This window comes from Polyodon spathula, chromosome 26, assembly GCF_017654505.1.
Source record: "Polyodon spathula isolate WHYD16114869_AA chromosome 26, ASM1765450v1, whole genome shotgun sequence".
Taxonomy (NCBI): domain Eukaryota; kingdom Metazoa; phylum Chordata; class Actinopteri; order Acipenseriformes; family Polyodontidae; genus Polyodon; species Polyodon spathula.
Window position 1 is genome coordinate 11,529,616 of NC_054559.1, and position 20,885 is coordinate 11,550,500.

At 39.8% G+C, this 20,885-nt stretch overlaps 4 protein-coding genes across 9 annotated transcripts in view; 1 reads left to right on the plus strand and 3 right to left on the minus strand.

Moving 5' to 3' along the window:
* Positions 1–479: 479 nt before the first annotated feature.
* Positions 480–15,502, minus strand: LOC121300869 (methyltransferase-like protein 9). 4 transcript variants are annotated; one of them, XM_041229820.1, is made up of 7 exons: positions 15,271–15,502; positions 14,765–14,916; positions 13,846–14,036; positions 13,206–13,415; positions 12,800–12,984; positions 2,270–2,335; positions 480–1,954 (listed from the first exon to the last, which is right to left on the minus strand). In XM_041229820.1, exons 2-7 carry the CDS (start codon positions 14,855–14,857, stop codon positions 1,746–1,748), a joined length of 954 nt encoding a protein of 317 aa, XP_041085754.1. In that variant the 5' UTR covers positions 14,858–14,916; positions 15,271–15,502; the 3' UTR covers positions 480–1,745. The 4 variants fall into 4 exon arrangements, with proteins under 4 accessions (XP_041085754.1, XP_041085752.1, XP_041085751.1 ...); XM_041229818.1 differs by lacking the exon at positions 15,271–15,502 and adding an exon at positions 15,122–15,203; XM_041229817.1 differs by lacking the exon at positions 15,271–15,502 and adding an exon at positions 15,028–15,190.
* Positions 3,569–10,575, plus strand: LOC121300870 (immunoglobulin superfamily member 6-like). Of its 2 annotated transcripts, none has more exons than XM_041229823.1 (6): positions 3,569–4,305; positions 6,961–7,308; positions 9,350–9,456; positions 9,799–9,840; positions 10,085–10,171; positions 10,368–10,575. In XM_041229823.1, exons 1-6 carry the CDS (start codon positions 4,248–4,250, stop codon positions 10,422–10,424), a joined length of 699 nt encoding a protein of 232 aa, XP_041085757.1. In that variant the 5' UTR covers positions 3,569–4,247; the 3' UTR covers positions 10,425–10,575. The 2 variants fall into 2 exon arrangements, with proteins under 2 accessions (XP_041085757.1, XP_041085756.1); XM_041229822.1 differs by having other exon boundaries at positions 3,587–4,305; positions 10,365–10,575.
* Positions 15,503–16,176: 674 nt separating the features above from the next.
* Positions 16,177–20,564, minus strand: LOC121300583 (transmembrane protein 180-like). 2 transcript variants are annotated; one of them, XM_041229171.1, is made up of 5 exons: positions 19,836–20,564; positions 19,406–19,560; positions 19,126–19,209; positions 18,791–18,934; positions 16,177–17,584 (listed from the first exon to the last, which is right to left on the minus strand). In XM_041229171.1, exons 1-5 carry the CDS (start codon positions 20,559–20,561, stop codon positions 17,515–17,517), a joined length of 1,179 nt encoding a protein of 392 aa, XP_041085105.1. In that variant the 5' UTR covers positions 20,562–20,564; the 3' UTR covers positions 16,177–17,514. The 2 variants fall into 2 exon arrangements, with proteins under 2 accessions (XP_041085105.1, XP_041085104.1); XM_041229170.1 differs by having other exon boundaries at positions 16,177–17,649.
* Positions 20,565–20,737: 173 nt separating this feature from the next.
* LOC121300484 (DNA-directed RNA polymerase III subunit RPC5-like) overlaps positions 20,738–20,885 on the minus strand; it is a 4,062-nt gene continuing 3,914 nt past the window's right edge. Inside the window, exon 10 of the mRNA XM_041229055.1 lies at positions 20,738–20,755. Coding sequence (XP_041084989.1) covers positions 20,738–20,755 — 18 coding nt within the window. The remainder of the gene's footprint in view (positions 20,756–20,885) is intronic.

Sequence of the window (20,885 nt, forward strand, 5' to 3'; positions counted from 1 at the left end):
TTCAGTTTTGTAACAGATTAAACAATACCCCCCTCTAGCGGTAAGGCAAGTGAATGCATCCTAAAAAGAGCACAAATATCGTAGATACGCCTTTATTCGCATCAAGCCCAAGGTATGGTATGCAGCCTTAGGAATAAGAAGCAAACAGTAGTGCAGAAAACAGTAGTGCACACTGCAGCCGTGTCCTTTACAAAAACAATACAACCTTCAGGTTAATACCACAGAGTTGGCAATTAAGCACTGTTGTAAATCAAACAAATTGCTTCAACCAGCAGCAATGCCAACCAGAGTGAGGATTTAAGTACCCTTGTATTAAAACACAGAGCTCACCAGCATGAATTGCACCTGAAACTAGTTTTACCAGCTGTGGTTAAGCGCTTCCTGCCAACTAAAAGCTTCGGAAAAAATATAAAAAATATTTACAAAATCAACTTTATAACAATGAATCATTACTTATGTTCAGGAGATAAGACAGGGTATGCATGATCAGAAAACATTTATTGACACTCATTGTAGATCCAGAGTTTAAACTTCTGCAAATAATAATGCAATATATATGGGTAGCACCAGGTCCAGTAACAACATACAGTACAGTACAAGGATGGCACAGGGTAAAATCGACAATACTGAATTCCTATTACAGTGAAAACCTCACAGTGGAAACATGATTGTACATCTGGGTTTAATCAAATAAAGCGATTACTTGATCACTTCAATTGTACCAGTTCAATGGAAATGTGAATTACATTTTTGATTACAGTATGTGGTTATTACTGTGTTAACATTCATGTTTTTGATTATTTTAAATCATGGTTAAATATAATACAGGTGTCAAGTACAATGTAATGATTTACATGTATTCCAAAGAAATAGCCAATAAAACTGTAAAGTTTAAAGTTCAATACATTCTATAATTTAAAGCACAATGATTGTGTTACATTGTGTTACATTTCTGGAGGTTTCTTAGTGTTGGAATGTCACAGTAACATAATACTATAGATTTTGCAAACACACACTGATATTATTTTTTTTATTCTCTACAAATTACACTCTATATTCCACCCCACTGAAACTTACCTTAATGCAAATGAGGAGCTATTTGTTTAGTTTAATGTCTGCAAGCATCACATGCAAATTTAGTGTCATCTATTCAGCACCTATCCCAAGCACTACATTCAAATCCAAAACACATTTAAAAAATGGAGCAGGGGACATCAACAAGACTCTCTGGATTGACTCTTACCATTTCGTCTTATTTTTTACAGCATCGTAAGGTACCACAAATCAGACCGTCAATCACAAGTGGGAAAAGGTTTTTTAAACAGGACTCAAAACTACCTTTCTTTGGCTTGCCATCAGTGGGGGATCCATCACCCTTTCTAGCAATGGAACACTTTAACAATGGTCATAGGAGGTAGACGTTGCTTGTCTGACTACTGCAAGTAGGACTTTACATGAAGATGTTTATCGTGTATTGCCTTATTAAGTTTCAAACTATGACCCACCATGGAAGAGCAGGCAGGTTCCCCCAAAGGGTAACCAAACACAGTAATTTTGCTTGGAAGGAAAAGGGCAGATTTTGATAGACATTTAAGGTAGGGGTCACTGTGAATAACTCCAATCTGGTGCATGTAACTGAAGCAGGAGGATCAGTCACTCGGAAGCTTTAGACAGAATCCTTAAGAGGGATACTTGTGCTATCCTTCGGAGGCCTGGTGGGCTGGAATCAAGAGAAGGGTTCGGTTTTACTCCTCGGGCCGCAGCACAAAGACAGCGTCGTCCAGGCGGTAGTAATCGCTGTACATGTCCCCCTCACACAGGTACGGCAATCTGGTGAAGGCCTCCACGGCAAATCCCGCCTCCTTAAACACGCCATTGGCCATGCTGGTCACCTGCTCCTCCCACATCTTCCCCTGAACCACCAGGAATTCCGAGGGCTCCTCCCACTTCCCACCTGGAGGACAGAACAGGCGTGCGCTGATTCATGTGTTTAAAAGGCACCGACTACTCTGTGGATGACTGACTGTATTTCATTATATGAACTGCAAAACAGTGAATTAGACTCTAGAACAGAGGTCGGCAACCTATGGCTCATGAGCCATACCTGGCTCTTCAAGTAACCAAATATGGCTCTCGAGTCTCGAAGTCACACAAAACAAAACAAAAATGTAATTAAACTTACCGTTAGTGTCAGCGCACATCCACAAAGGACCAACTCAGGACATGACATCTCGCTTTATTTATGAATTATTTTTTTACATCTACCTACCCACTACTCTTATTGGTGCTTGTACTCCTGGAGCCTGTTTCGTCGTGTTTTGATTGGTCGAGAGATCTGTCAACAAGCAATATGCACACAAGGTTTTTTTTCAGTTTCAAAGTGTAGTGTGGAGCCAAAAATGGCAAAAAGAAATAAGTCGGATAAGGAATAGCGTTCTTTTCTGATATGTACGCCTTTGTGGGGAACTTCCTGCATTTGCAGCGAAATACCCCGGAGGTGAGCTGCGGAAAAAGGCCTGTGTGGAGATGCAAAGAAAAATTAACACGGGGCAAATTAAACTACTGGCATGGTCGAATAAAGGTGGAAGTTTAAAGTCATCAAGATTCGTGGCTCTTTAGAGATCGATCGCAAAATTAAGCCTTTCACTGATGGCAAATATGTGAAGAGTTGTATGCTTAATATAGCCAAAAAGCTATTGGAAGAATTCCCCAACAAAGACAACATCTTGCAGCAAATACAATATATGCCTTTATCTGAAAAAACAGTTCACCATCAAGCTGTTTAAATGGTACATCAAGTTGACAAGCAGCAAATAGAAAATAATCTGCTACATATTTTGAATTTGCTTTGGATGAGTCAACGGATGTCTGATGTTACAATTAGTACAAGAAGAAAAGCTTGAAATTCTGCAAAGAAAAAAATCAAAGAGACGAACACTTCAGACTGTGCCGGATTTTGTTAGCAACACTTGTTTCAGTGTGTAACGATGGTGTACCCAGCATGATGGGGAAACACAGGCGACTTGTTGCAATCTGTCAGATTTTAGGCTTTCACTGTATAACGCAACAGGAAACTTTTATTATCCTATGGACATTACAGGTCATTTGAATCAACTTAATGTTAAACTTCAAGGACAGGGAAATACAGTCCTGTCTCTACAGCAAGCAGTTTTGCATTTGAATCCAAATTGAATCTGTTCATCAGAGGTATCGAAACTGGCAGACTGACTCACTTTGAGATGTTATGAATGTTTCAAGATTCATGCATGGTAGAGGATCCTAGTAACAATCAGCAGATTCTGGAGTTTACATCTGATCGGCTAATGTCATTCAAGCCTCGTTCTGTGGACTTTCGCAGACACAGCACTTTGTTCAAGTTTATAATTCATCCCCATGAAACTTGCGTGAAAACACGACTTGACGGTGATTCCAGGCATCTCAAGCGGAGATTTGGAGCTGGACGTTCCAACTTCAAGGAATCAGACATTTAGGTTGAAAATGTTCACACTCAATTCAAATCTGGAAAGTCTTGCTCTGCAATGGGCTGAACTAGCAAATTGCACAAATGGACCGATTTGAAGAAACTGGAGCGTGGAGATAACCTCATTCTGTAAACTTTCACTTAGACACAGCACAATGCAGAATGCCAGGTTTGCTCCCTTAGCGATGTTTGGCTCCACCTATATGTGTGAACAGCCACTCTCCCACTTGAATCACATCAAAAGCAATGTGTGCTCAAGATTAACAGAAAAAAGCCTGAATGCTTGCATGAAGCTAAATCTGACCAGCTACAAACCGGACTTCAAAGAGATGAGCAAAACAATGCAGCAGCAGAGGTCACCTTAAAGAAGCGCATGATGCAGTGGGGAAATTACTGTCAACCACTTCCTTTAAACTGTACTTCTCTCTCTGTTATTATATAGAATTAACCATACCTCCCTGCCTCCACTCACCCATTCATTATAATGACATTTTTACCTCCGGTTTCTGCTCTTTTACTTTGTTCCAACTCTTTGTGGAACTGCGTAAAACGGAGACCTCAAACTTCATGTCTTTGTTTTAAAGTAAAGAAACACTGAGTGGTAAAATACTGTGCAGCTGAACAGGAATGGCTGACAGGAACAATCTTGCTCAACACAAGATGCAACAAGTATTGCAGAGCACAGGAAATGTGCTAGTTGTCACTGGTTGGAGTTTCTCTGCTGCGGAGTGTCTCTTTTCAGTGTAGACCAGACAGAAGACTCACAATGACAGAAGCATACAGTTTCCATCTTGCGTTTATCTTTGCATTCTTCTACATACAAGGTAAGATCTCTCTCAATTCTTAGGTCTCAAGTCTGGTGTATGCGGTAGGAAAAAAAAAAAAGTACTGTGTTTTATTTAGTACAGGAGGGTTACTTGGACCAGCCTGTTATACAGATGAGGCCAGCAAAGTCCTATGAAGTTTGTTGGGTTTCTGTTTTTCAACTGAATTGGGCTGACTTAATGGAAGTTCAAATTAAATATGGATACTTATAACCCACCCTAGTTTTTAAGATTTGGAATTTGCTGAGTTTTGGCTGCTTCTAAAAAGGAGTTTCTTAAAATATTAATATATTAGTCCATTTTGAGCCATCTACATTCAGTTTTTTTTTTTCTGACATGCTACCTTTCCAAGCAGAAAGTACCTGTACACAAGCCATTGTTGGGAACTGCCTCCTTTCTCGATTCTCAGAGAATACAGAACCTCCTTGTCTAATATTTGTAACTATCTCAAAGCCCTGTCTGTCAGTTATGTTACACATTATTAACAGCAATATGTTATTTGAACTATGAATTAGTTACAAATCTATCAGAGGAAATAAGGCATGCTCCATATTCAGAATACTCGAACTAAAGGTTGCGCCAAATCAAGTCACATGGAATTAATCATCATATAGGCTACTCATGAGGTAACCAGAAATACTAACTGGAGCCTCAAACAAATAGAGAACATTGCCTCACTAACTTAATCACTGTGTGATATTTTTTTTTTTTCCATTCAACTGTTCCCCTTTTTATTTTTAACTTCCTTAGCTACCATCATTTGTAAGCTCAGTTTCTCCCGACTCTTAAGATACAGTCGCTATTGCAAATTAATTGAACTTGTGTAACCATGCCACTACTCCCTCATACAGTGGCTCTCAAAAGTATTCACCCCCTTGGACTTTTCCACATTTTATTGTGTTACAACATGGAATCAAAATGGATTTAATTAGGAGTTTTTGCCACTGATGAACACAAAAAAAGTCCATAATGTCAAAGTGAAAAATAAAATCTACAAATTGTTCTAAATTAATTACAAATACAAAACAGAAAATAATTGATTGCATAAGTATTCACCCCCTTGAGTCGATATTTGGTAGAGGCACCTTTGGCAGCAATTACAGCCATGAGTCTATTTGGATAAGTCTCTACCAGCTTTGCACATCTGGACACTGCAATTTTTGCCCATTCTTCTTTGCAGAATTGCTCAAGCTCCGTCAAGTTGGCTGGGGACCTTTAGTGAACAGCAATTTTCAACTCTTTCCACATATTCTCAATTGGATTGAGGTCCGGGCTTTGACTGGGCCACTCCAGGACATTGACCTTTTTGTTTTTAAGCCACTCCAGTGAGGCTTTGGCTGTATGTTTGGGGTCATTGTCCTGCTGGAAGATGAATCTACTCCCAAGTCCCAGGTCTCTTGCAGACTTCAGCAGGTTTTCCTCCAGGATTTCTCTGTACTTTGCTGCATCCATTTTGCCCTCTATTTTTACAAGCTTTGCAGGCCCTGACGCAGAGAAGCATCCCCATAGCATGATGCTGCCACCACCATGCTTCATGGTAGCAATGGTGTTCTCAGGATGATGTGCAGTGTTAGGCTTGCACCAAACATAGCGCTTAGCGTTGAGGCCAAAAAACTCTATATTGGTCTGATCAGACCACAGAATCTTCTTCCACTTGGTCTCAGAGTCTCCCACATGCCTTCTGGCAAACTCTATCTGAGATTTGATGTGAGTTTTTTTCAACAAATGCTTTCTTTTTGCTAGTTTTGTGAAGCACCCGGGCTATTGTTGCTATATGGTGTCTCCCAGCTCAGCTGTGGAAGATTGTAACACCTTTAGAGTTGCCATAGGCCTCTTGATGGCCTCCCTGACTAATGCCCTTCTTGCCCGGATACTCAGTTTTTGAGGACAGCCTGTTCTAGACAGATTCACAGTTGTGCCATATTCTCTCCATTTCTTAATAATGGAATTTACTGTGCTCTGGGGGATATTCAATGCCTTGGAAATGTTCTTATATCCTACACCTGATTGGTGCTTTTGAAGAACCTTACTCCGGATTTGCTTTGAATGTTCCTTCGTCTTCATAATGTAGTTTCTGTTAGGAAATGTACTAACCAACTTTGGGACCTCCCAGAGACAGGTGTATTTAACCTGAAATCATGTGAAACACCTTAATTGCACACAGGTGGACTCCATTCAACTAATTATGTGACTTCTAAAGACAACTGGTTGCACCAGAGCTTATTTAGGGGTGTCACAGCAAAGGGGGTGAATACTTATGCAATCAACTATTTTCTGTTTTATATTTGTAATTAATTTAGAACCATTTGTAGATTTTATTTTTAATTTTTAATCACTTTTTTTTTGTGTTGATCAGTGGCAAAAACTCCTAATTAAATCCATTTTGATTCCATATTGTAAGACAATACAATGTGGAAAAGTCCAAGGGGGGTGAATAGATTTGAGAGCCACTGTACAGCAATTATACCAAATCATAATAAATGAAACTGTTCTGCATGCAGAAAATATTGATCATGGTCTTCTCCTCTCTTGCCAGAATGCACTAAAACCATATAATCTACTTCAAGACCAAATACAGACAAACTAATTTGTGAAAACATAAAAGTCTATACTGGAAAGAATTCCATCATGTGCATCTGACTTTTTCTTTTGCAGGATGCGTTGCGGAAGAATGTGTGGTTGCTGTGTCTCAGCCGGACTTCTTAGAAGAGAGTGAAAGAAACCAGACTGTCGCCATACACTGCTACTTCAGCAGGTCCGGTAAATGTCCTTCCACCATGCCTGACGTGCTGTGGTATCAGTTTCAACAGCGCACATACAGAAAGCTCCAAATACAATCCTCAAGCAAGTATTCCCTGGAAAAATCTGACAACAACAGATCCTTACTGATCAGCTCGATCCACCCCAACGACAGCGGCATTTATTTCTGTGGGATATCGTTCACCGAGTCCGATTCAATCCACTCGAAAAGTACATCCAATGGGACTATTCTGGTTGTTAGAGGTCAGTTAAAACTCACTAAATATGATACTATCATCCCCCCTCTTAACACAATTAATTTCTTTGAAGGACTTTGGCTTAACACACAGAACCACCAGCAGCAAATGGAATGTTTTGTCTCTTACTGCTACCAGTTGGCCAATTCTGGTAATTGTGGAAAGAACTTAAGAGGCATAGTAATGTCACATATTCTTAGGATTCCTCACTACTTGCATATAAAGTTATGTGGTCTTTGCTGGAAGATAATTTGCTGCTCTGAACAGTCTTGCTGTAGAAGTGTTTACATATACATACACACACACACACACACACACACACATATATATATATATATATATATATATATATACACACACACACACACACACACACACACACACACACACACATATATATATATATATATAGTACTGTGCAAAAGTTTTAGGCAGGTGTGAAAAAATGCTGTAAAGTAAGAATGCTTTCAAAAATAGACATGTTAATAGTTTATATTTATCAATTAACAAAATGCAAAGTGAGTGAACAGAAGAAAAATCTACATCAAATCAATATTTGGTGTGACCACCCTTTGCCTTCAAAACAGCATCAATTCTTCTAGGTACACTTGCACACAGTTTTTGAAGGAACTCGGCAGGTAGGTTGGCCCAAACATCTTGGAGAACTAACCACAGCTCTTCTGTGGATTTAGGCAGCCTCAGTTGCTTCTCTCTCCATGTAATTCCAGACAGACTCGATGATATTGAGATCAGGGCTCTGTTGGGGCCATACCATCACTTCCAGGACTCCCTTGTTCTTCTTTACGCTGAAGATAGTTCTTAATGACTTCCGCTTTATGTTTGGGGTCATTGTCATGCTGCAGAATAAATTTGGGGCCAATCAGATGCCTCCCTGATGGTATTGCATGATGGATAAGTATCTGCCTGTACTTCTCAGCATTGAGACCATTAATTCTGACCAAATCCCCAACTCCATTTGCAGAAATGGAGCCCAAAACTTGCAAGGAACTTCCACCATGCTTCACTGTTGCCTGCAGACACTCATTTGTGTACCGCTCTCCAGCCCTTCGACGAACAAACTGCCTTCTGCTACAGCCAAATATTTCAAATTTTGACTCATCAGTCCAGAGCACCTGCTGCCATTTTTCTGCACCCCAGTTCCTGTGTTTTCGTGCATAGTTGAGTAGCTTGGCCTTGTTTCCATGTCGGAGGTAAGGCTTTTTGGCCGCAAATATTCCATGAAGGCCACTTCTGACCAGACTTCTCCGGACAGTAGATGGCTGTACCAGGGTCCCACTGTTTTCTGCCAATTCTGAGCTGATGGCACTGCTGGACATCTTCCGATGTGCCTTTCATCTGCTGCAGTAAGCTTCCTTGGCCGACCACTGCGTCTACGGTCCTCAATGTTGCCCGTTTCTTTGTGCTTCTTCAAAAGAGCTTGGACAGCACATCTGGAAACCCCTGTCTGCCTTGAAATTTCTGCCTGGGAGAGACCTTGCTGATGCAGTATAACTACCTTCTTGTTGCTGTGCTCAGTCTTGCCATGGTGTATGACTTTTGACAGTAAACTGTCTTCAGCAACCTCACCTTGTTAGCTGAGTTTGGCTGTTCCTCACCCAGTTTTATTCCTCCTACACAGCTGTTTCTGTTTCAGTTAATGATAGTGTTTCAACCTACATATTGAATTGATGATCATTAGCACCTGTTTGGTATAATTGTTTAATCATACACCTGACTATATGCCTAAAAAATCCCTGACTTTGTGCAAGTCTACCTAGAATTGATGCTGTTTTGAAGGCAAAGGGTGGTCACATCAAATATGGATTTGATTAAGACTTTTCTTCTGTTCACTCACTTTGCATTTAGTTAATTGATAAATATAAACTATTAACATGTCTATTTTTGACAGCATTCTTACTTTACAGCATTTTTTCACACCTGCCTAAAACTTTTGCACACTACTGTATATTTTTTATATTATATATACACACACACACACACACACACACACACACTAATCCCCTTCTCTTTTGTTTTAATATTGTCAGCTATGTACCATATGGTGAAGCCATACACAAAAACGCTAATGATTATCCTGACAGTGCTTCTGTTCCTGTACAGTGTCTGTATTGTAGTCCTGCTTGTTCTTTATAAGGTGAGCTAAACTTTCCAATCTCAGTTGTGTGCTAACTTGACCATCCTTAAAAATCTGTAGTATGCAGAGTTTTCACTAGCCTCAGACAATCACAGCATACCATTTGGGGTTTTCTTTACATCCCCATTACAGGCCAATCAGACTTGACCACAGTTAATAACTTCTATGAGCTACAATCATATTGGTTCCCTAGTAACATTAAGTATCTGGGCCTGACAGCAAGAATATTTTATGCCAAGAGATGTTAAGATTTGCTTAGAGTGGGCCCACACGAGTACAGGAAACAACGTTGACGAAAAGTCAACAGTTCTCATATAACTCCGTTCTATCTTCTATTTACAGCCAATAACATGCAGGAGAGACAGGAAGAGGCCTTCCAAGGAGGTAAGTAGACAAAAAAACTGCACTATCTTAGCAATAAAAAACATATTTGAGAAGCAGGTAGTAGCATTTATTTTTTTTATGACACATTTGAATTTATTTTGTTTGTTTTGTTTTACGTGTTTATCTACTTCAGGAGAAGAGTCAAAGAAAAACATGTTTGCATTGCTGCTGAAAATCTGATGTTCTGAGTAAGGTTACAGTGGATACTTGTAGAAACCTAAAATAAAATATTTACTTTCAACAGAAAAGAAATTCTACAAGGAGGGCCAACTTCCGAGCTGTTGCGCAAGAGCTCTACAATCGGAGGAACCCCAGAAAGAATAAAAAAGCTGTAAGTGTTTGAAAAGCTTGTCAGCTTTGTAACTCCATGAAATGAAATACAGTTTGATATTCCGTTCTCTCAAGAATTTGGTTAGAATAAACACACTCAATTTTAGACCTGTGTTTATTTCGATTCTCTTACCACATCACCAGTAGTTTAATGTAGAAATCTAAATCATGTTTGTTTGTTTGTTTTGTTCCAGCAGGAGGAAACCTCAGCCGCTTCTACTCCAGATGACCCCACTATTTATCAAAACTTGTGAGAAATCGGTTCGCGGAAGCCATTGCAAAAATGTGAGGCGTACCACAGCTGCTTCCAATAGTAGAATGAGACCATAACCGCTGCTGTGAAAAGACAGTTTTGATTCTTATACCAAAGATCAATAAAAAATACAAAAAATGAAAAAAAAAAAACAGCAGCTGGAAGCTTGAATCTGAAATTGAGCTTGAAAAAAAAAAAAAAAAATCTGATGAGAACCTCATCTCAGTTCAAAACGTTCATTCCCACAGGCTGTTACCTAACACAACATAGCTCAGCTTTCCGCATTTCAAAACCCTTCCTGGTTTTGAAGACTTTGCTATTCAGCATGTACTTGGAAGAGTGTGAAAAAGGGGAATGCAGTTTTTATGGGTTCCCCCCTACATACCTTACACTGTTACCAACACTTGTAATGTGTTCGACATGCATTACAAAACATGTTATGTGCCCAATAAATTTCACAACATTGCTTGCAGTTTCTTACCATTTTGAAAGCTTTTTCCCCCAGATGTGAGATAAGCTTAAGTCTGAGAACATAGTAAGGATAAGAGCGTTGAAAGTTCAAAAAGGTTGGACAGTAGGGGTCAGTCTTGACGCATTCTAACAAAATATTTTTTGATATATATAATATATATATATATATATTATATATATATATATATATTTCTAAACCTTTAATATTGTTTTGCTTGTCTCTTGACCATTGTGTAACTGACAGACAATCTTTCAGTAAAAAACACGATGGTTGTACTGGAGGAAGGCAGTTTGTGGTTAAAAAGGACAACAGAGCAAAGGGAAGCTCAAATACTTGCAGAATTATGCAACGTCAACAGATTTATAGTTAGCAAACATGCCACTTTCCGTCAATATCATTGTTGCTTCTGATGATACTGTATAATCCAAAATAAGGCTGTAAATACTAGACCCGCCATGGCAGTCGTTTTGATGGTTTGAGGTTTTCAAATTTAAATGACTGTGTCTGAAAGTTATGCGGTTGTCTGTTTGTGACTTTTCCTAAATACGTGTATTAAATACCCTGATGGTGTTTTAAAAGGCAGGATCGCGAAAATAAGGAAGTTATAATCCCAACCACCTAGAACTGCCAAAGCAGTCATTTTGACTGCCTTTTACAATCAATGTTTTTATTTTGTATATAACTTACAATATTAAATTTCTTTTTAAATATATAAGCCTGTTGTTATCTCTACCCCCACTGAGCTTACACGCAAGCATATATAGTCTGTTGTCATTTAGTATTACTATTGTACTCTCACAGGTACACTGACAGAGACTAGGTTGAAACTCAAAACAGCTCAAAGAAAATGCATGACCACTCAAGAAGCAATTGATATGTTTACCGCTGTGTACGAAAATGATTCTGATGCAGGGAATATGAGTGATCACGACAGCGATGAATCCAGGATTTGTGAACCAGGCAGATGCACCAGTGAAAGCGAGGAAAGTGTGAAACGGAGAGTGTGAATTTCTACAATGACACAAAGTACAGAGTGAAAGCTAGTTCTTGCCGGTGGCCAGCTGCTGTATTTCACAATGTACTGGACCTGGCAGCCATCAATTCCTTTGTTTTGCACAATGAATGCACCGGGAAAAATATCAGTAGGAGAGATTTTATCTTGAAGCTAGCCACAGAGCTTCGGCAGAAACATTTCGATCAGAAAACTGCAAAGCTGCAGGCAAATGCAGCTCAACCTGGATTCAGTGCTGCACCCAGTGACACACACAAGAGAAAACAATGCCAGGTATCTAAATGCAATAAGAATAAAACTTCCTATATCTGTGCCCAGTGTGAAAGAGCAGTATGTGGTAAATGCACAGGAAAAGTTGAGAAGCGTTACATCTGTATGGATTGTGCTACTTAGGTGCTACCCTGAAAGCGCATTCACCTTACATAATGGGAATTGAGGTACTTTTTTTTTTCATTTTACAGTTTTGTATGTATACATACCTATTTACACACTAGTTTATTTTGAATAATGTTTAATATTTTTTTATTATAGTTTTTTTTCGTTTTTTAAAGTTGTTAATATGTGGCAAGTTAGAAAATAAACCCTTTTTCATTTAAATACGGCGTTTCAGCTGTGCAGATGTTTGATATGAACTTGTGAATAGTATACAATACTTCACTCATTTTAATATTGAGGTTCTAGGTAGAAGTATAATCGTGGCGGTTCTAGTGTTAACAAGGCAACACTTCTTGTTCGCCAGCTCCTACATTGAACAAAGAAAGTCATCTCAGAGAACAAGGCTGTACTTGTCTCATACAATGCAGGGTTAGGTGTTTATGTGTGAAATGGGAGTGTATGTGTAACGTTTATAACTAAGCCTTCAGTCAGGGTGCTGCAAATCTTTTCCACATACCAATTTCCACATACGGGTGGAAGGGCAGCACTGCAGCCAGGACCAGCCTGCCTTTGGAGGGCTCCAGGGATCTGCGGATGTCTTTCAGCAGTTTCATTGGCTGATCGCAGCGGTCCAGCAGGTTGAGACAGCTGATCACATCATACTGAAAGCCTGTGTCCTGCCACTCATCTATACCAAGCACCCTGGAACCAGAGGAGGATGAGGAAAGAGGAGATCAGGACAAAATCAAGGGCTGAGGGAGGGAGACACTATTTCCAAACAATCAGTGAAAGTGCATGATTGACTTAACTGCAAATAAGTGCAGGAGATCATGACACAACTTTAAGGCGAAAAGGTTAGTCTCCGACTTTCTTTCTTCTCTACTTTAACAAATTAAAACAGCACCACCCTTCAGGATTCTTACTTGTACTGTTTCTTTTCAAGCTGCCACTTCATGGTGGCTGACACCTCAGTGGTGTAGATCTCTTCAAAGTGTGGGCTCATGACCTTGGTAACCTCCCCATCTCCGGCTCCCAGGTCCAGCAGCCTCTTGCTCTTCCAGTCTTGGGAGATATTCATCAGCTGGCGGAACTGCTCTGGGGAGAACACAAACATAGAACCTCTTCCCAGGTACCTGCTCCCACAAAGAAACACAAACCACATTAGGATTGCTTTAACAACAGCGGTAGAGAGAATTTTAATACAAAGAAGCTAATCAAGTATGATGAATAGGAATAGCAAATAACACAGCCTTTCTCTAGCTCTACCTGTTTGAAGTTTGTTCTGTTACTTCATTAAAGCTGAACCTAGTACTCTGAGTCACTTGGACCCAGCTTTTTTTTCCCTCTAAAATTAAGGTTTTAAAACTTGCCAAATTACTTTTTGGTCAGGGGAACAAGTATGGATACCGTGTTCCTGCTTCAAGCTTTGATGATTATTATTTGGTGACTATGGGTTATGGACTGTCAGACCATTGACATTTAACTAGGATTTATTTTTAGGCCACTGGACTGCTGAAGGTAAAACAATACTGAATCAAAGCCAATCTAATCAAATTCAATTACCCGTTTATTGAGGTTCTGGACATAAAGGGGCTGAAGAGGGTTGAAACAAAAGAGTGATAGAGCTGAGTGACAAGGCAGCCGGACTTCTCCGCGCTCCTGTTCAGGAAGGCTTGTGTCTCCGTGTCCAAGTGACTCTGGATGAAGGCCGGCCGTACAGCCTCACCCAGGATCTCTGTGTGACACCCATACCACTGCAGGAAGAAAAGAACACACACCAAATACTGAGGTGAATCAGTATTATGTTATTTGCCATCACGAGAATCCATACGCTTCTCTGCGTAGCATCTCTCCGGGAGTCGGGCCCAGTGATGTATGTGTATCAGCATGTGCACATATCTGTGCATGTTCATTTAATTGTTATTAATAAAAATGTTTGTGCATCAGGGCTTGGGCATTTATTTTCAGGTATAAAACCAAAACAAACAAAAAAGATGCTACAGTGTGCAGAATTTTAGGTGGGTGGGTCTTCATGACAAGTGTTAACAGGATTTATATGTGACACAGCTTTACTTTTAGGCTTCATTGCAAATACCTATTCCATCTATAGTAGTTTTCAGTGTTTGAGAAATAGATGTAGATATTTGAAATAACAAAGCAATTACTGTTGAACTCATGCCATAAGTTTATTCGTTTTGTTTCTATATTTTGCGTAAAGATTTGGAAGATCAATTACCAATTACAACTGAATCATTTACCGCATCACTGTCCAAAAAACGTATATTCTCTAAGTGTGACGGCAAAGATGTTAGCTAGTAATTGTGTTAGACCAGAAAATAAAGAAAGAAAACATCTATTTTACACATTAAGTCAGTAAATTGGCAGCAATAGATAACACGATAATTTTGTAATAATAAAGACTCCGCTCTCACGCTTTTTACTGTAGGAATCCACACACACACACACCAATGTAGGTGCATACCTCGTGTGCTTCTTGCTGTGTTCCCGATTCGCTGACCATTTTCATCAACAGTGACTGAGTGACCGGGTTCCTCAGGTATTTTCCACTCCACATCTGTAAAACTAAACCCAGCCTCCAAAAAGTAAAAGATTCATCTGTGAGCGGTCAGTCATCTGAATAACAGAAAGAAAAAAAAAAAAAATATGAACTTTAATTTCTGCTCTCCAGCAGTATGCGCTAAAACAAGACGTTTGTCTGAACGCAGGTGCACATAAACCACAAACCTGAGGGCGGTGTACTGTTGCTGTAAGAGCGACATGCCATTGGTACCGTCCTTAATCCAAAAACGAACTTTTCAGAATAATAATTTGTACAAACCACTGAAGGTGCATGGCATCTCCTTTCCAGTAGTAAACAGTCCACGTTTACTTCCTGTGTTACCCTATATAACGTCCCCTGAAACAGTAAACGGCTCGACTATTGCTGCACAGAAAAGGCGTTGTGTGATGCAGTTTTTTTTTACTCACCCTCCTAACGCAGAAGTCCCAAAAAAAGATGTCAATTAATCCATGTGACTGCAAGTGATGCTCGAGTCCCTTCTGCTGTTGACAATTTCAGAACATTTCAGCCGGGTTTTCCGGACACCGTACATGCACCCACCGCAACGACTTGCTGTTGATAAATGTGTTCTTGCAACATGAAAAAGTACAGTGCACATTACATAACATACTTTATTATAGAAAATTATATTATGCAAAATAATAATAAACATACACTTCGTATTTGAAAGGTGCCTATATTATTTAAAGAGGTATTACTCAATGTTTTATAATAATATATACATTTATAATATTTTACTTTCCACGTTTACGTGAACAATGAATAAGTTCTCATGTTGATAATAATTATAAACAACGATTCCTGGTCAACAAATAGTTCTGAATGTGTAGCAGCAGGACTTACTGTATACTGTAATATGCAATTATTTACACGTGTCTGCTGAAGGGCAGGGTATCTTTTTTTTTTAACAGAAAGATAAAACTCCATAAACCACTACTCTACATAAGAGGAAGACCCAAAAAGCTGTCTAGCAAGGATGAGCAACACTTGAAGACAATATCCTTAAGAAATAAAAAGAAGGCAAGTGTTGAAATGACAACAGAACTGGCAGAAGACACAGGTGTCGTTGTCCATCCATCAACAGTCCAAAGTATCTTTGACCGTTGTTCCATTTCTGTGTTCTTGTGCATATTTTAGTCTTTTAGTCTTGTTCCCCTTTCTTAACAGAGGTATTCTTACTTCAACACATCCTTTAAGTCCTGATTTCAAGAGTGACCTTCGTACTGTTGATTTGATGGACAGCGACACCTGTGCCTTCTGCCAGTTCTGTTGTCAATTCAACACTTGTCTTTCTATTCCTTAAGGATATTATCTTTAAGTATTGCTCATCCTTGTTAGACAGCTTTTTGGGTCTTCCAGTCCTGGGTTGTCAATTACAGATGATGTTTCACTGTACTTGTCGATTATGATTTGGATACCACACCTTGAAAATCGAGTGATGTGAGCTACTTCACTCACTGTTTTTCCTTCTTTATGCAAGTCAAGGTTGTTATAATAGTAGAAAACACTAGTGGAGGCTTTGAGTAAATTGTTGATACTCATAGTGCATCAGAGTATAAAATGCAACATGTCTAAGACTTTTGCACAGCAGTGTACAGACGTACATACAGAATATCACAGGGGTTAAATAAAACAAGTAGATTGGAAGGAAAGTTATGCAGACGGAACAATGAAACACGTCAGGTGTAAGTAACCACTAATAACTACACCCTAATAATCGCTTACCATACTTATACTATGCAGTTATCACAGTTTGCCGTGTTTTTGTTCTATATGCTTTACCATACCTATCTGTGCTTTACAATGCTTACCTATGCTTTACAGTGCTTTATTACACTTTGCTGTGCTTTTGCTATGGGTAACTGTTAAGGGTAGCATTTTCAAATAAAAAATTACCTTCCTGGAGAACGACAGCTGACAAATTGAGCATTTATTGTTTTATTTATTTCGATTTTGAAAATGTTTTTTTTTAAATATTTTAACAGAAAGAAGAAAAAAATCAAATTAGCGACAAAAAGTATGATAGAAAAATAAAGAGCGAGTTACATAAGCAGGTCAATGCAGTTCTATCAACAGGCGCTGGTGAGAGATACCCAGTAATGACCCACAGTGGTAGTGGTCGAGCTGCTTTCATTGCCTGGTATCTCCATCTCCTGCGTCTCATTGCTCTGTGTTTTTTACTAAAGCAATGCAAAACTGACAAGCGAATCTACTGCCACTCTGGGTGTAGTGTACACTGTAACAAATTGCTGCCTAAAAATGTGTCAAAAGCGTTTCGATGGCAACTACAAATAAGGTGAATAAACCGGTTACCGCCACAATCTTTAGAAACACATCTTTTTTAAAAATGAAAATACAGGTCTGTTTCTTACCTTAATGTCCAAGTTTCAGATTATAATATTGATATATCTTACCAACCAATCAACCAACAAACGAAACAATTACAATATTCCAGAGGACATTTAAAAACAGCACCATGAAAGTTTTTTTTTTCCTTTAAAAACCATTTGTTTTTTATTGACCGTCAGAAGGAAAAGCTGGCATGCTCCAGCACGAATGAACTCTTTGAGATAGCTTCTTTGAAGCTGTGGTTATCATAATCAGACTGCCTCTTGGTCCTCAGGGCTCTCACAGAGCCCGGTCCTTAAGTCTCAGTGTATTTTGCATCGACTGTGTGGCTTTCCCGGATTGAAAAAGGAGTCCAGGCCAAGATCTGTAGAGCTGCAATGCACACAGGCACCAGACACACCAAATAAAACATGGCATCATGAAGCTCCTGCAAAGAACTGAAAAAAACCCCAAAAAGATAATAGAACAGAATGCATTCAGAATACAGGCAAGATTATTATTATCTTTCTTTTTTTTTTTTTTTTTTTTTACAGTGATTGTGGGGATGTCATTTCAAGGTGTTTACTGCAGTCTTTAAAGAGAACAGTTCATCTTAACATTACAAAATGAGAAATAAACATTTTGTTTTCCTTTTAAAAAACTGCCGTTGGGTCTGTAGCCCAGTATCATTCATATTTACTAAAATCAAAAGAGTTTTGTCCCAATAAAAACTGTATTTAATTGTTGTTATCTGATAATCACGTGTTGTACTAGCAATGACAGTACAGAACAAAGTGCTGCAGAATGCATGTATGACACAGTAGACCTGATATGCCACTAGAGGGCAGAGTCAACCACTTTTTAGCACAGGACGCTCTCCAGACATTTGTTTTGGGTCCCAACTGACTCTGGATTGAAACTGTCACATTGACTCAATCATTATCTCTAAAGCTGAGATTGGTTTATACAAGCCTGTAAAATGAATACTTGCTGAGTTTAGCAGCCCTGAAAGGCACTGCAGTAAGAGGCCCTGTAATTAATCATTAAAGGGTCTAAAATAGCTGCTCACAACTGTATAAGCAGGGTCTATGGGCCAAGCAGATAATTGCCTATAACAATCTCCTGTACTAAAATAAAAACCTGACGTCAAGTGCCATCGTCACGCATTGAGCACTTTGAAGACTTGAGACGTGACATTAGCATTCACCCTTTGACTGAGATATGTATCTCCAAAGACTAAAAATATTCTCTACAACAGCGGCATATGCTGTTCCATTAATTTGTAATTGAGAGACACGACCGGGAGCTGAATTATACAGAAGACTGTGACGTTGCACAGGATGTGATATCACAGGCACAGATGCAAGACTCTCTAGGATGTCTGGCATGGTCCGACAACTTGGAGTCAATGTTTTAGAAAATCACTTGTCAAGTTGCATTTCGAAAAACTCCCTGTATTAGCACTTCTCCTGTAGCAAACAGTAAAACCGTTTACATGTAACAGCATTGCATCTTTTTATTGCATTACAGGGTCCACATCGAGACAAAGGGGACTGGCTCTGCTGAGGGGAACATTCCAATTCAGGACAAAAGTCTTACCCTTGATCAGAAATGGCAGCAATGTCCTTCAGCTTCTCATAGTCAACCTGGTTCAGTATACTGACCACGAGCATAGGAGCCAGGGACTGGGCAGGCTTGGTGAAGAGGGCATTGGTGCCAAACACCATTGAGGACAGCGGGGTGCTGCAGAAAATATATAAAAATGAAAGAACCGGATTAAAGATAGTGGGCTCAAGTGACAGTTACTCCAGACCAAGATGGGTTTCTGGTGTACTGAAGTCACATTGTTTTCCTAATGAACCCTCACTGGCTTTGGAAGGGGTTCTGTGCGAGGGAGAGGGAGAGGCACAGAGTAACACACAAAGAACACATACCTGCGTTTGTGCTTGTAAAGGTCAGCATCAATTATGTCAGCCAAAGGCAAATTAAACAAGCTAAACGAAGCCTGGATCAGAACCCTAAAAGAAAAATAACACAACATATGATGAGTCCCAGCTACAAACTAATTGTTGTGGACAAGAGCTTCAGATTCGTAATTTTTTTTTTTTATCAAAGTAATGAATGAAATGATTATGCAGTGTTTAAATGTTAAGTGTCATTCCTTTAGAATAATAACTATCCTGTCTAATCTACAAGTACAGTGATGTCTCTCACATGTTTCCAATGAGAAACAATGCCAGGATGTAGTAGTGGTGACGCCCCAGAATGAACATGACGGCTGCAGCCCCAGCTTCCAGGTAGAAGGTGAACAGGATGACTCTGTAGTATCCCACAGTCCTCAGCAGGTTCTGGCTGCTCAGAACCAGGAGCTGGAACAGAGGAGGCACCATGAATGAGGCGAGAGGAACCACCGCATTGGACTACATTGGAGATGTAACATATTGTACGAGAAATATCCATTATAACAGTTCACCACAGTAAATAATTTGAACAATTCGTTTTTTGGTTTACCATGCTTATACTACATCATGCTTTGCCAGGATTGACCATGTTGTTGTTTTATTTCCCATGCTTTACCATACTCATTTGTTATTTACCATGCTGTTCTGACTAACGAACAAAGATCTGTTACATCACATGGTACCTGCGGGCAGATGAACCCAGCTCCGTACATGATGCTCTTGACGAAGGATGGGAGGACGTTCTGGGGGATGAGATGCTCCGCGAAGATCATGGTGAAGTTGTTGCAGAAAGCCAGGAGGAAGACCTGGAAGAAGTTCATGGAGACAAAAAGCACAAAGTCCTTCTGGGTCAAGATCTGCTTGGTCATGCAGAACACTGAAGACAACGACAGGGCCGCCCCGTCTCTCTGTTCTGCCTTGTCAGTGGCCTTTGACCCGAAGCGGTCATACGGGCTCGCACTCTGGAACCCCGTGTAGAGCATGCAGGCACAAGCGAGCAGTGCCACCACTACTGCAAAGCTCTGGAAGTTGGCAAAGTTCTCCATGTTTTCTGACACCAGTCCACAGAACAAGACACTGGAGGAGCCAATCAGAGAGGCCACCTGGTTGTACTTGATGAGCGTCAGTCTGTTCTCGTGATGGCTAGAGATTTCTGCAAAGAGCGCGCACTGGGCCAGCAAAACGAAGGTCAGCATGCCATCGAAGGCACACAGGGTCACGATGAGGTGCACTCCGCTCAGCCAATCGCCTGCCTCGTATGATCTCCATGGAAACCAGGCAAGGAGGAAGGTCAGTGCATAGAACGGAGCCCCATAAAGAATAGACAGCCTCCGTTTGGAACAGCAGGGCACTCTGGAGTTGTCCTGAATGTATCCAAATAAGGGATCGTTAACTGCATTCCAGATCATGTAGACAACCTATCAGGAAGAGAAAGATAAGGGAAATGCGTTCCAATTATAGGAATGCGAAAGACAGCTGCACATTCCCCTTTAATATTGCTTTGTATTCAGCGTGTTTGATGGTGAAATGTTGCTATGGCAGTATCTTTGATCTAGATTTGACAATGGGGTAGCAGATATTCTAATCACTGTATGACAAGGAACTGAAGTGGGAAAAGCGAAACCAACGAGTATAATATCTTACTCTATTGAGAACAACTGAAAAAATAAAATGGAATTGTATTGATTTTCTAGGCATGTGTTAATGCAAAATCAGTCTGCAGCTGTATTCTT

Coding starts and splice junctions, on each gene's coding strand:
- LOC121300870 (XM_041229822.1), top strand. CDS start 4,248: ATGACAGAAGCATACAGTTTCCATCTTGCGTTTATCTTTGCATTCTTC. Junction 9,457..9,798: donor TCCTGCTTGTTCTTTATAAG/GTGAGCTAAACT, acceptor TTCTATTTACAG/CCAATAACATGCAGGAGAGA. Junction 10,172..10,364: donor CCAGAAAGAATAAAAAAGCT/GTAAGTGTTTGA, acceptor GTTTTGTTCCAG/CAGGAGGAAACCTCAGCCGC.
- LOC121300583 (XM_041229170.1), bottom strand. CDS start 20,561: ATGATCTGGAATGCAGTTAACGATCCCTTATTTGGATACATTCAGGAC. Junction 19,561..19,835: donor CTGGGTTCATCTGCCCGCAG/GTACCATGTGAT, acceptor CCTCTGTTCCAG/CTCCTGGTTCTGAGCAGCCA. Junction 18,935..19,125: donor CTTTACAAGCACAAACGCAG/GTATGTGTTCTT, acceptor TATTTTCTGCAG/CACCCCGCTGTCCTCAATGG.
- LOC121300869 (XM_041229820.1), bottom strand. CDS start 14,857: ATGTGGAGTGGAAAATACCTGAGGAACCCGGTCACTCAGTCACTGTTG. Junction 14,037..14,764: donor CACAGCAAGAAGCACACGAG/GTATGCACCTAC, acceptor TTCTTCCTGCAG/TGGTATGGGTGTCACACAGA. Junction 13,416..13,845: donor TCCAGAACCTCAATAAACGG/GTAATTGAATTT, acceptor TTGTGGGAGCAG/GTACCTGGGAAGAGGTTCTA.